Source organism: Athene cunicularia (assembly GCF_003259725.1).
Source record: "Athene cunicularia isolate RWA chromosome 2 unlocalized genomic scaffold, athCun1 chr2_part1, whole genome shotgun sequence".
Lineage (NCBI taxonomy): Eukaryota > Metazoa > Chordata > Aves > Strigiformes > Strigidae > Athene > Athene cunicularia.
In genome coordinates this window covers 9,270,610-9,285,005 of record NW_020799095.1, presented here as the reverse complement: position 1 = coordinate 9,285,005, position 14,396 = coordinate 9,270,610, and the positions used below count along the sequence as shown (strand labels likewise).

General features: G+C 38.8%; 1 protein-coding gene across 1 annotated transcript in view; it reads left to right on the top strand.

Moving 5' to 3' along the window:
* RBMS3 (RNA binding motif single stranded interacting protein 3) overlaps nucleotides 1-14,396 on the top strand; it is a 593,296-nt gene that overhangs the window by 576,119 nt on the left and 2,781 nt on the right. Inside the window, 1 exon segment of the mRNA XM_026842748.1 lies at nucleotides 14,106-14,186. Within this exon segment, the coding sequence (XP_026698549.1) occupies nucleotides 14,106-14,186 (81 nt within the window).

The following is a 14,396-nucleotide window of genomic DNA, read 5'->3' as shown; positions in this document are numbered from 1 at the left end:
CCCCTCCACCCTAAGAATAAATTCATTGTCCCTGACATCAGCCACTAAGTGAGAGGAATCTGCAAATGCCCTTATGCAGCTTCAGGAATAGCCAGTTTTACACTTTCTAAATGTTAACTCTGCTAATTTGTATTTTAGGAGTGAGGCTTGAGAGTTCAGTATAACACTTGTATGTCAGCAGCGATCCTTCTTTGTAAGGTGAATCATGCAAAGTCCTATGGTTTTAAAGGTGTTGATACAAATTTATTTGATGGAAAAATAGCCACTTTCTCACTGCTGTCATATTCTTGGACAAAAAAATCTGTCATGCAGTTAGGACTTTCTCCATTACAAATATTTGCACAGCACTTAATCCTTTTTTTTTTTTTTTTTGAGTGTAAAAGGAAAGCAGAAAGGGAACATTTTGCTGATCCTTGAGTGGCAATGCAGAATAAAGATGTCTGAGCTTTCCAGTCAGACCATGTGCCAAAACCAAAACCAGCATCAAAGAACCAGAAAGGACAACCTAGCCTAGAAATAGATGTTCTTCAGGATCCTTCTGAGAAGAACAATTCTCTGACTGGGCTGCAGCACTTAGTAGAGGCCAGGCTGTTTTCCCCCATCCTGCTGACTTGCCCATACAAGATGAGGTGCATTTGTGCAGCATTTGTTCCTTTTCACGAGTGGAGCAGAGGGATGAGGAAAGTTCACTGAAAACTCCTGTTAGGGCCTGTGTGGAATTTTTTAAAATATACACCTTTAAGAAAAGTTAAAGATGATTGAATTTCAGTTTGATAGCTGTAGATGGGTTTTCTCAGCTGTGATTCTTGTTTTTTTCCAACTCTGTATGTGGCATCCATGCCTTGTCACCAGTGACATTTAAGAGAATATGTCTCTCAGCATTGCTTCCTGATGAAAGGAAGGGTTGAAGAAGTTTTCCAGATTCACAGTCCTAGTGTTACTTATGACGACTCTTTTAAAGCAGATGGGCAAAAGTTCTACAGCCTTTTCTTTTATTCCCAGGTGGACCTATCTGAAGCGTTCCCAAGTATCTGTGAAGAAGCAGTGGTGTCCCATAGAGGAAAGCTAGATGCCCTAATACCAATTTGGGAGAGGGTACAAGACTATCTCTCCTGCTGGCCTTATCACTTGTTATAATTTTGCCATCACTGACAGCAATATTTCATTAATCTGTCATATGGAATAACATTTGAGAGGATGGAGTATTTTAAAATTTTTATGTTTCAATGCTTAGCAGTGATTTATAATATTCTGTGAAAATAATATATTATTAAAAATATGGCTACAGCTCTGACTATGTGTTATGACGCATTCAAAGGATCTTGTCGCCTCTTAGAACACCCATCTCCAAGCTCTGTTAATTTCATTTGCCACTTGGAGCATGTGTCTTGTAGCATTTTCAAGGTGTAACCATGCAGCCATTGAAAAAGGGATGAAAAAATGTCTCCAGACTTTGTATTTCAATCAGGTATAATTTTGAAAAAACTTCTTGCCATCAGGATTAAACATGTAAAAATTATATATTGAAACATCTTAGAAAATATTCCAGCGTATCCTTCTGCAAACTGAACAATGCATCTCTTGGTACATTTCTTTGTTTGATCTGCTTTGTGATGAATAGCTCACTGGTCTACAACATTTATTTTCTTTCAGTTGAAATGGTTTTAAAATGTGTACCACTGCAAAACTTTTCTCAAAGCCATTAATGACTGGGACTTTTCTCTTTTCCATTTGCCCTTTTCCCAGCCTTGTCTTTCCTTATCTTGAATTTGCCTTTGGGCCAAGACTTACCCGTGTTTTTGAGCTGGGTGCTGAGTTTCACAACCCCTCACTCCCTGGGTCTGCTCTTACCGCAGGGAAGCGTAGCTCAACCTGGTGGTGTGGTAATACTTGTGAGGGACATGGTAATACATTGCCTGGATGAGAGCTGACAGTGCTCTGAGAAATATGATAGGCCCTCTGCCCTTGATCAGGCTTCCCATTTGGAAGTTTTCATTTTGATAATTACATCCTTCCCAGATAGTAGCCGTAGTCATTGATCATACTAATATCATTATAACTGATTCCCGTAAGTCACCTTTTAAAGACACTTTCTATGGTTTCTTTCCCCCCTATATCTTCTTCCTCTGCAGTCACAGGATAAGACTTTTTCTATCTACCCTTCATCTGATTGATTAGAAATGCCACATACTTCCTTTACGTATGGCCTGGTAATATACACATCACATTTCTTCCCTCAGGATCTTAATCAGAACAAGTAATGGCCTTTAGCTTTTCTCATTAGCAAAATGGAAAAGCACCATACCCAATCCATTAGAAATACAGCATAGTAATATGAGTTTATAGAAAAATGGCTGTGTGCCAGCGGACATGGAGTGAGTTTACCTTAAAAAAAAAAAAAAAAAAAAAAAAAAAAGTCACCCTTTCTGTCTGGCAAGCAAACGTTTTCAGCCATAACTTATCACGCCTGTCTGTCAAGCATTTTGCTGTTGCTCCTTAAGTGCTGTTTGGACAGCTCTGTCATATAAAGGGCATTCATAAGGAGGAAATATGGGTGTTTGTACATGTATTAATGTCTTCCCCAATGTTGATTCCCTGCATGGATTATCCTCCTCATATTCCGTCTCCTGTTAGAATTAGAGGGAGGGAAAGAAGTTAGCAAGAATTTGTTACATTTTGCTTTGCTTTTAATTTTTCACAGAATGTGCTAACCTGAAAAAATGTAACAAGAACAACCTTTATGGCATAGTCGTCTATCAAGTGTTTACCTAAAACTGCTGCTATGCTTTTTTTAATCCTGTCTAAAACTATTTACAATCAGTACACTGAGAGTGAGGACAAGACTGATTAAGAGGGGCTTTTTTCCCCCACTGAAGTGAATTGCTTTTCACTTGGTCTGGACTTTATTAGCCCTAAAAAATATTAAAATTCATACACCAGTATTTGTGCTTATACTGTCCAGAACTATAAGAAGGTGTTAAAGCACAAATCTCTACCAATTGGCAATTGGATATATTTTGAATGTATATGAGCTGACTCTGTCTCCTTTGGAAAGCTAGCACTGAAGGAATACAAAGAACAGCCTTAGATATGCTGCTATTCCACCAGCAGTAAAATTCATCTGTTTTACTGACCTCTGCAAGCATTGCTAGTGTGATTCCTGGGAAAATAAGTACCAAGCACAGCCATAAAGCTATATTAAACAATGTCTTATGGCAAATAGGTGCTTGCACTTTTTTTTTTTTTTTTTTAAAATACACTTCAGGTTTCCTAGGTCTTAAGTTGCTCACCTGTACAAAGTGAGATTCAGAGCTGAAATATCAAGCTGGCATTCTTGGCTGCTTCACTTATGGTTCATCAGCAGTGCTGATCACACTTATCCCAACAAAATGGAGTGTCCCAGTACAAGGTAAAGAAAATAATACAGTGAAATAGTGTGAAAGACCTTCAGTAGTCAAAAATGGGAGACATTCTAAAGGGACCTCTTTAGGACAGTTTAGGAGGGGATTAATGATTAGATGACAAAACAGGAAGGGCTGAGGTAAGGAGGTTTTGGTTTTTGAAGCATTGGGTATTTTTTTTTCTTCTCTTTTTTTTTTTACTTTTTGGTATCTTTCCTCCTCCACTCCCTCCCCGCTTGTAATTTGAATGACAAACTGGGAGAGATTCTGTGTAACTTTTACCACAAAGTAAGTTTAGGAGTTAAACACTGTAAGCAGGTCGTTACATGGTAGACAAGCTCATGACATGGCAATATAGTTCAGTCCACTTAGCAAGCACCCTGCTAAAAGACAAGGCTTCTCTTTTGGTTATGCAGCCCTGGAGCTGATGCAGTCTGATGTGTCTCAGAGATCCTCCCACAGTTGATAATTAACTTACTGAGGGGCAGACTCTGTAATACTCTTACTCAGACATGCTCTATCAGTAGGGTATTAACACTGATTTTAAGAGGACCTTTCTCCCACAAGAATTTCAAGAGTTTGTGGAAAGTAGGGAAAAGGAAGACCTCATAAAAATGCTTATTATTACCACCTTCCAGAGCCCTGCCATGTAAGCAAAGCTAATGGCCATGTAAGTAAGTTTAAAGATTTTAAAAGACCACTTCATATGCTAATGAGAAACAATATTTTGTACTGTATTATTTTAAAATGTAGTACTTTAAATGTGTTGAAGTTGCCACCAGCCATTAAAGGTTGGTATTGTCTATTATCTCCACCCTGTTCAAAATAAGAACGTGGCTGATCCTTTTGCCCAAGCTACAGATAGAAGAGCTTGTGGAGCAACATCCATGTTTTCCAGTTTGTGGGAAATTCATTTTATGAAATTTGGTTTCATTCTGATTCATCTTTTAAAAACTCAAAACAAAAAAGAAAGAATCTCTCATGAGCCAGAAATTCCAAGCAAAAATTAACTTTTGGAAACAATGGCTCATGGTGTTTCACATACAAAATATACTTCGCAAGCTTGTGGCAGCTGCCCACTGGTTTAAACATCCCTCTTGGTTGCTTTCCGGCTCCATGTCAGCTTTCAGGCAGCAACTGCAAAACACTTCCAGGATTTCATGTTCCAGAGCAGATTCACCATGTCTGATGCTTTGGGCAGGCTTTCAGATCTCCTAATGAGTCAGCTTCCAGGTCTGCTTACTGAGGACCAGATTAGTCCTGGGAGCCAAGTCAGAAAACCCCAGGAATGTTGTCAGGCAAGCCCTGAAAGAAAAGCAGGGTACCGGCTCAAAGACTGAACAGGGACTACTGGATCCCAGGTGAGCAGAACGAGGCAAGAACATCCCAGAGCTTCACCCAAGATCCAGATGGAACTGGAAGTCTTGGGGCTTGCAAATTGCCTACTCAGCCATTCCAACTCTGTGTTGAGCATCCTTTGCAGGACATTTGGCCACGCACACTTGGCATCAGGCTCATTTTCCTTGCATTCTTAGGCATAAAGGCCCAGCATTTCCTAGAGGGAGTGTGTTTCCCTTTGCCTAAGCCTGGACTTGCATGTTCACCACCAATACAGGAAGGCCAGCTTTTAAGGTATCCCTGGTACTGCTGTTAACTTCCAGTGTAAGCCCCAACAGGAACCACATGTGATGTCTGCAAGGTATTTTGGGCTCACTGAATTGGCAAGTTCTCCTCCATCACTAGATGCAGGGTACTTCTGGACAGCTATTTTTTATAAAGTTTTGAGATTGTTTCTTTTCTTCTTTTTTTTTTTTCCCCCTTCTTTTATTATTTTTTAACCAGTGATATCCTACATTACAATTTATCAAATATTTTGGATTCTAGGGACCTTTTAGAGACAAAGGGCTAAACAATACCGTGCTTCAGCTGTTCCTAAGAACATCCAACTTTTACTTCCGTGGTGTAACGCTATTATCTTACTACCTTACATCTGTCAGGCATGACTGCATTTTCATGCAGGTGATGAAATTTCTCCTGTTTCTAGGTTAATAAGAAACACTAATACTCAGGTGACTTCTGTGTTTCTACTGTGATGTGGGGTTTGGGGTTTTTTTTTAAGCTTCTAATTGTCCTTGCTTTCATCTGCTTCATTTTTGGACAGTTGGCCCATGAGCTGCCCACTCTTATGTCTGGTCTGAAAGACCAAATATAAAGTGTTTGTGATTGATGAGCCACTGTTATTTAACAAGTCTAAGCAGTTCTCCTGTTCGTTTAACAACAAATTCATCCATACAGTATGGACATTTTCACACAGTAGTCTGCTTCTCTGTAGACTCGTCAAATTCATGGAGATTTAATAGCCTCTAGAAGGCATGTTTACCTCTACAAAACAATTATTTGTTCATATAAATGGATATATTATTAATAATAGCTTAATGTGCTCATGTGTTGAGAGTTTCACTGACATGTTTATTTATTTACTTATGTTGAAAATATTAAAATTTACAGATCAATCTTCTTTCATCTTACTAGCAGCCATTCATCAGGGACTAATTGAAAGAATTGTATTCAGATGGAAATTCCTAAGAATTTCTAACCGAGGGGGTGCATAGGGAATTTTTATGTCAGAAGCAGTTATAATTCTGCTGCATCATCCCTTTATTCTTCAGGATACAAGATCTGAAAGAAGACGATAAATGTGACAGAATCTCAGTGATTCTGTCCTTGACTGACCAAGACTGATGCAGTATACTCTTTTGTTATGATACAGTCACTGTGCCCTGGTTTTATATAGGATGCTGCAGACAGGACAGTCTGTAATAAATCATGCACTAACCCATGCTCAAAAACGTACCTCAGAGATCTCACGGTGCACATTCACAGAACAGGTACATAGAGGGTATTAGAAAAAATTAAAAATGCCCCTTTTGTAGAGAAATAGAAAAGAACTGAAGAATTAAGAATTGAAAATACAACAAAAGACTAAGCCTTTGTTTTAAGCATAGGAGTAGTCTTGCTCTCTTGCAAATGTATCAATCAGACCTGTGGCATTATTCAAATTATGCAAAAAAGCAGTTTTCACATCTTGAGGCTATTCATGTATGCAGTCATACATGGAGAATCGGTCTACATTTTCTGTGCAGCCTCCATAGATCTGTGCCTACAGTGGAGGCTTTGTCACAAGGAAGACAAGAGTGAAAATATCATGGACCTAAGTACATCGACATGGACCACAAGGATCATTGGCACTCTGAGGTCAAGTTCCATAGCCGTGTATAAACTGATAAAAATAATCTGAACAGCTTGTTATAAAGAAGTATTCCTATAAGAAGTTTCACTTGCCTTTAATGAAAGATACAATCAAAATAGGAACTTAATTTTCATACCTTGGTGGGTTTTCCTCCATTTTCTCCCTTTTCAGACATTGGTGAGATATTTGAAAGCAATTTGAGACTTTCACCAAGTTCCTTTGTAATGCTAGCCTTTAGACTCTAAAGGTGGTTAAAATGAATGAGCCAGTTTTGTATTTATCTGTTTCTAAAGATATTCCTGGGGTGCTGTTTGCATTAACTACAGTTTTTATGAACACAGGATTTTGTATGCTAGTGAGAGCATGAACATCTGTATGTGGTGATCTGACTGTTTTCTCATTTGTTTACTCTAAATAGTGTTTATCTGATTAGTCCTGATCACTCTGCTTTAGTAGCAGGCCTGAATTTCAGAAATAAAGAAAAGACCTGTTAGCTGTGGGGGGTTTAGCTCATCTGTACTGTTTCTTTTATACCTTTGTATTACTCTGATTTCCAAAGGTAGGGATTTGTGAAGGATGGTTAGAACTCCTAAAGAGAAAAAGAGATTAGTTTGTAAATATAGTTCTTGGAGTTACTATTCTCTTTACCTTCATTTAACTTGATCAGAGATTTAGGTAACATCTCATTGGGAAGGTTGAAAGAGAAGTTGTAGCTGGTCTTCCTAAATACATTTGTATTACTGAGCAGCAGGGAAGGAAGTTTAAATCTTGTAAAGATTTCTATTCTCTGCCTGAACAATGAGTGCAGTGGCCCAGTGATGGGATTCTGTTGAATGACAGTGCTATTCTTGATGGGACTATAGTAATTGTGTGGGAAAATAGAATTATATTATTATATTTCAGGCCAGGCTGATAATTATTACCAAAAATATTGTAATATATGCAAAAACTCCATGTCTTTTATTCTCACATTCTTTAATTGGGAAAAACTAAGACTGATAACAGTCATTGAATAATTACAGGATTGAGCTGGAAAATGAGAATGCTTCTGGGTAGCAAAAGATATTTGAAGTTTAAAGTGAAAACTGTGGCGGCTGGATATTGCATTTCGTTGCACTGCCACTGGCACTGATGAACTAGATGGTCCTTTTCTCTTCCTGAGTTCCTACATCTCCATACCAGACTATGGTATAAGAGGACACAGCAAGCCAATGTTCTTTTCTATTGGAGAGCAGGGTATTTTCAAATGAGAAGGTGGAGCCAGGAACAGAAAAGCAGCAGTTTTATTCTGCGTTTCATTAAAGCTATAACCACTTCACAATGGTTGGAGGGAGATGCAATTTTTATTCTTCCCATGGAAAGAGGTTTGAAACTGGGAGGACAAAAAAAAAAAAAAAAAAAGAGAGAGAGAGAGAGATAAAAATAAATCCAGCCAACAGTCTCATTTCCTTCACTTTTCCAGCAATGCAAATGTTTTCACATAATTCTGTTAGTGATGCAGTGTCTAGACTTCTCAGATGGTTTGAAAAAAACACAAACAAACCCTGGCATTAATTCTGAGAATCCTAAAAAGCTAAGTCATTATCACTGTGCTATAGCTCATGCAGTGATACGAAACCACAAATAGTCACTGAAGACCAGACTCTAGAATCCTTGCTCATTTAAGACACATGGGTTAGCATTCACTCACAGAAGATGTCCCATATAATCCCCCTTCAGCAGGCTACTGTGGTGTAAATGCTTATCATCATATGCTGGTACAAGGCTTCTGCAGTTTGGCTCTCACCTTGACTGAAAAGGCTCTGTGCCTTCTCAGGAGCACGGAAGTTGATGGAATAAGGAAAGCGATCTTTGCTTCTTGCTACAGATATACATTTATAGAAAAACAAAGTGAAACATCAGAAAGCAGCATTTGCACATTGATTTTATAAAAGATCTTTAACATTTACTCCTTGCTCGTTGCCCCTTGTCCTTAGTGAGTCTAAGTCTTAGTAATTCTGAGTAAGTGTTGTTCGAGGTTTCCAATTCTACTGCAAACTTATATGTTAATGTCTCAGTTTGTAAATTCTCTCTGATTTTCTTTATACAAGGAAACTTACTCAATCAGGTTGATCAGGTTACTAACTCTTGTCAATTTAAAATCTGAGTCCTCATAGTGGCCAAGAGAGTTAATGTATATCCAGTAGCCATCTTCTAATCACAACTGTATTATTTTATAGGCAACTAGACCTATAAATAGGATTGTACTTTAGAGTGGTTTCTTATACATTCTCTAAACGATGAGCTTCAGAATTCAAACAAAGTGTGTGGCCAAAGCCTTCTGGCAGCGTAAATGAAATTGTTAGGTCTTGCAGGAGGCACTCACTCTTTCAGGCACTCTTGGTAGCTAATAGCCTGTGTGAGAGGTGTTTGCTATGTATCTCAGCTGTTAGGCACTTGCCTGACTCTGCATTACCTGTGCCAGAGAAAGGCAGGCCAGAGGCTTACTAGGGCAAATGAATAAATGGACATTACCTGTGCCATAGGCTCGATGTACAAGCTCCTGCAAATTCGCTGCAGGTCACTCAGCTCCACCTTTGATGGGTGAATTATCCTACTGCAACATGCTCCCTCACTCTGCCTGGTGCAGGCAGCTGCCTTCCTCCTGTTTTTTCTTCCCAGTGCCTGCTACCTTTATGGGTTTAGTGTTTGCTGCAGGCTTAATAGGAGTTTTGCTGGAGCCAAGCTGGGATACCCCACTGTTTGCAGATCTGTAAGACATGATGTTGCTCTTTGAATTAAACATGATCCTTCTCACAGTTTCATTTTGTCCCCTCAACGCACCTCCTCATTGGTTTGTCACCTCCTTTCATTTAACTCTTTGTAGGCACGGAGGGTAATGCCTGAAAGGAGAGCAGAGGTGTAAGTGTATGTTACTACTCCCTCATTTTCTAGCTATATATTTTTTCACATACTTAAGCAGCTTCATAAAAGGTAAAGACAAAAGCCCCACTGCACAAGGTGTGAGTAGAATTGTTAATGTAGCATATAGGCTAAATTGGTGCCCTGATAAGTGCAGTCTGAATCAAACAGTCAGGCACTGTAAAGCATGCTTTATATTACAATACTGCACATCCTCAGTGCTGAGAACATACATTCTATATCCTGTATGAAGAAAATAATAGTTTACAAACAAATTAAAAGCACAGTGCCACCAGCAATGTCTCTTTTCTTTCTGTAGTAGAAATTACCATCTTTTAAAGGAACGGAGTGCCAGAAAGGCTCCATTATACCCTCCAGATCCATCATCTGCGCCTGTAGAGTTGCTATTCATTTCACTGTCAGAAATAAGCAGCTTCTACTTTTAGACCTACAAAGCCTGTACAGTTGTGGAAGAATGAACAGTGTTCTTCTGCCTTGCACATACTTTGTTGAATGACCATTCACATTACAGCTCAAGAATCTTTAATTCTGATGGAAATATATGACAAAGAAAGAATGGATTTGGATTCTTCAGATTCTGTCCTTTCAGTGCTTACAGTATTTCATGAAATATTTAGTGGAATTAGCTGGTTACTGCAAAGCTGAGCATGTGAGTCATGCTGTCTCACACATAGATGTGGATAAAGAATTTTAGTGAGTGTAGTTCATGGAGAAAAGAAATCTCAGTGATGGTCTTCTGAAATAGATCTTAGTTAGCTGTCTGCCTACTTCCAAGTTACGTTAGTTTTTCGAGGTAGATAGGAAGCCATATGCAGACTGTATATATCTACAGGACCCGTGATTCTCACAGAGCTGCATCACCACAGAATCCCTCAGCTAAGGGATGTCCTTAGAGCAGAATCTTCATCCTGGCTGGTTCTTAGCAGGGTAGATATAAAATGTTTAACTTTCCTTCTGTATCTTACAATTCTTTCTGAAGCTGTTTTCCACCTCCCAGTGTGGGCAGCACTCACTCCAACACATGCAGAGCACACCGTTTTACAGAATAGCTAGGTAAAATGTCTGGGGGACCCAGGGAGAGACACAGACTCTAGTGGGCTCAGTGTGTGCTGGATATGGAAGCTATTGAAAAGCTGTGTTCAGGAAGCCTCTGCTGACAGCCACTGTGAATATGCATGAAAAAAATTTAACTCTTGCCTTATCCAAATCCATTGATGGAAGTATTGACACTGACATTGTGCCTTAGCACTATGTAATCTTTAATGCGAGATCAGAGAATTAGGATTATGTAGTTCATAAATGAAAGAAATACATGAGAACTTGATTGAGCTAATGTCAGTTATAGCAAAAATCAATCTGTCTTTCTTTTTCATTATACTGTGAGCAAACAAACGAAACTAAAGCATCTTCTCAGCACTAGGCTTCCTATGGTGAAAACAGATCCAGCAGGGCGGACATTCCTGAATCCATGTGGTCTCAGTTGGGACTCCCTGTGCATGTGAGGGGACTTTACATACTGAAGACCAGTTGTGTGTCTCTGAGAACTAAGCCCTAGTTGTCCTTTATAGTTTTGTAAAGTTTTTTACCAAAGCCTCAATGGATCCTTCAGTGAGAGAGAATCTAGAGGTTGAGAATCAGTTCCAAGCCCCGACAGCATGTTTGATTTTTGACCCAGTTGCATTTTTCTGAAATGATGAGGGTATCTTTTCATTTATAAAGACAAGCACATTAAATATGTTTGGCTATTCATTTGAAAAGCGCAGTGTGTGTACCTGTAATACAGACCAGTCTGCTGCTGTGTAGTCAAGGGCCAGTTGTTAAGCAGCAGAACTCTGTGGGATTGAGCCTTGGCTAACTTTTACTAGGACCAAATTCTTTGCCACAAAAAATATGTCTTCATTTATGCCAGTGGTGGAACTAATTTGGCCCACATCATTTGTTTTAATTGTTGAGCTCTAAATCTTTTAATCAAAAGGTTGAACCACCATTACAGTGGACATCTAGACAAGCAGAATGTTATATACAGGGGAGAAGTCACATCCTTACAGTTCTTCAGGGAGTCTGGCAAGTAACTAGACAGCTTTGGTCTCCAGCACTGTAAATCACATGCTGTTTGGATGAATTCAGTTAAAGTTCGTGCAAGAAAAATTAGAATGAGAGTTTATGGGGAGGTGTGAGTGTCTAGAAAGATCACAGCAAGCAGGATTTGGCCAGGGCCACCAGTCACACTCAAGTCAACAGAAGTTTCCCCTAGAGATTGTGTAGCAGTGAAGTAAGCACCATGGAGTAGTCTGGCAAGTAAGATCAGGATCTGCCTCAAGAGGTAAACAATAATAGTTTAGGTAAGAAACTATACAAGTACTAAGAGCACTGCTTGCAGAGTCAGCAAAGACACCAATTAATTCCTAGACAGTTTCAGTTATTGTGCTACAGAACTCAGTGCCAAAGGGTTTTGCAAAAAGTGGAGTGATATGACTTTAATGAGCAGCAGAATAATTTGATATTTGTGTATTAAAACTCATATGTGTTTGTGTGTAAGGCAAGAGAATGGCAGAAAGCTGCACCGTATAAGAGCCTGAGCACTGATCTTCTGCTGGGTTCAAGGAAGAACTCAGAGGAAGTCCAAGTTGAATGAGGCCACCTTATTCTTTAAATTAACACTTTTTAATTAAAATCTCTCTATATTTGTCTGAGTGAAGCTAACCTGTGTAGGTGTTTAAATTCCTTGTACGTCTTTGCAGAACTGTAAGAATGAGTGCTTCAGGTTAATGTTAAATATTGACACATTTAGAACAATGCTACATAGCAGATGTCGTCCCAACATGTGAAAGCAACATTACAAAGCAGAATGAATGAAGCGGAAGCGGCTCTGGAACACCCTGGTGTAACATTCTCATTAGCTCCTAATCCATAAGGCAAGAGAATAGCCTGACTGTACTAAGTACAATAGGGATAGTTGGCCTAATGTCTTTGGTGGGTTAGCATTCACAAAAATCTATTGAATTCCATTCTCTTTCTGAAGAACAAGAAGAAGGAGCTGCAGAAAAACATGGCCCAATACAGGCGCACAGATGCTGGAGACACTCCCGTCTCTTTGCTCAAGTTAAGGAAAACACTGTGAATTTTAGTAAAAATATTCTAGTGGTTTTCAACACAATATGCTACTCATTTTGCAAGTATACAGTCTTATGTCACCTATGTTCCTCACCATTTTTTTTTTCTATGGAAAACAATTTCATCTAAGTATTTTTTTTTTCTTCTACTTGAATGAAGACTTCAAAATTTAGCTGTGGGATTCTTAAATGTGCCGTTCTAGTTCCCTAAGGCCTTTCTTCAGCATTGCTGCAGAGTCTGCACCCCACTATGCAATTTCATAATGCATGTTTGTGACAGGCATATCAAACCATCCAGTTAGTTTAGAATTGAGGTGAGAGAGTGCTTTAAATGTAAATTTTACTATAAACAGCGGAATAAAATCTTGCAAGCACTTCCTAGCTCTGCCAGGAAGCAAAGCTATATTTAACTCATTTTAAAATTCATCAAATACATTCTGGGCTGATTCAGATCTTCGGTGTGTCTTTGAAGATAACATGTAGTGGAAGTGTCATACAGTCAGTTGTGGGATTGGGCACATCCTGAGATTCTTGTCAGTGAAGACATGCAGTTAGGACTGGATTGTAGAAAGAAAAGTACATATAGATTTGACAACTTAGTATCAATACTTTATTTGAAGATTTGAACAATATGCGTTGCATTCAGTTCAAGAGCTTTTTAAGTGCTATATATAAAGAGATTAGTGTCATACCAATGGCAAAAATCACATGCGCTCACGAATTTTAAAACAGATTGTCTTGTAGTGCTTGGAAGAGACAGTATTTTAGGGAAGCTAATATAAAATGCTGCTATAATAACAACTTGCAGAAGTTTCAAAATGCTTAGAAAAGATCCCTGGATATTAAGAATAAGCTATAAAACTTAGCTAGGGATACTGTGTACAGAAGGAGAAACTCCCAGATATATCTTCCTCTTACTTTGTTTTTCCTGTCTCAGATCACATCTCCCCCCTGCAACTTTCTATCCCTGTAAACTCAACTGCTGTTGTCGGGAGGGTTAAATATAGACTGGAATAAACCTGTCAAATTTCATGCTTCATTTTTTTGTAGGTGTCATTAGTTAAGATCAATAAGACTCCAAAAGATAGTTTAGACTGTTTCTGTCTCTGTAACCACTGTATATATATATATGTGTCTCTGTGTGTTGCTATCATGTGTACTGGTGGTTTTATAAGTACAAATAGGAGTCTCTCAATTTTAGAAGCCATGTGAACAATTTGTATCTAATCAGCAAGATGTTTAGTATTGCCTATATTCAGATATGACCTGACTTTGAAGTTCAAGATTATGATTTTTAATAGCTAAGTAATTCCTACAAAACTCTGAATGGGAAACCGAACCAGTGTCATGCTTCTAATATGGTTTTATGTATCTTGATGATGTTTTTTCTAATGTTCATTTGCCCTTGATTTGTTCTAGTACATGACTGCTGCTGCACCTATGCAAGGGACCTACATTCCCCAGTACACTCCTGTGCCTCCAACAGCTGTCCCTATTGAAGTAAGTTTATCTCCATCTGTGAAAGTAGACTGAAGTGGTAGCAGAACTCTTATCTATTATGCCTCCTTGCCTGTGTTGTTTGAAAGGGGCCTAAAGTTACTTTATGGAATGGTGTCTGGAAACATCCAGCTTTTAAAACTAGGACTGCACATTTCTTTCTCTTTTTCTCGTCTTTCTTTTTTTTTTTTTGCCTTGTCGTCCCCCCCTCCC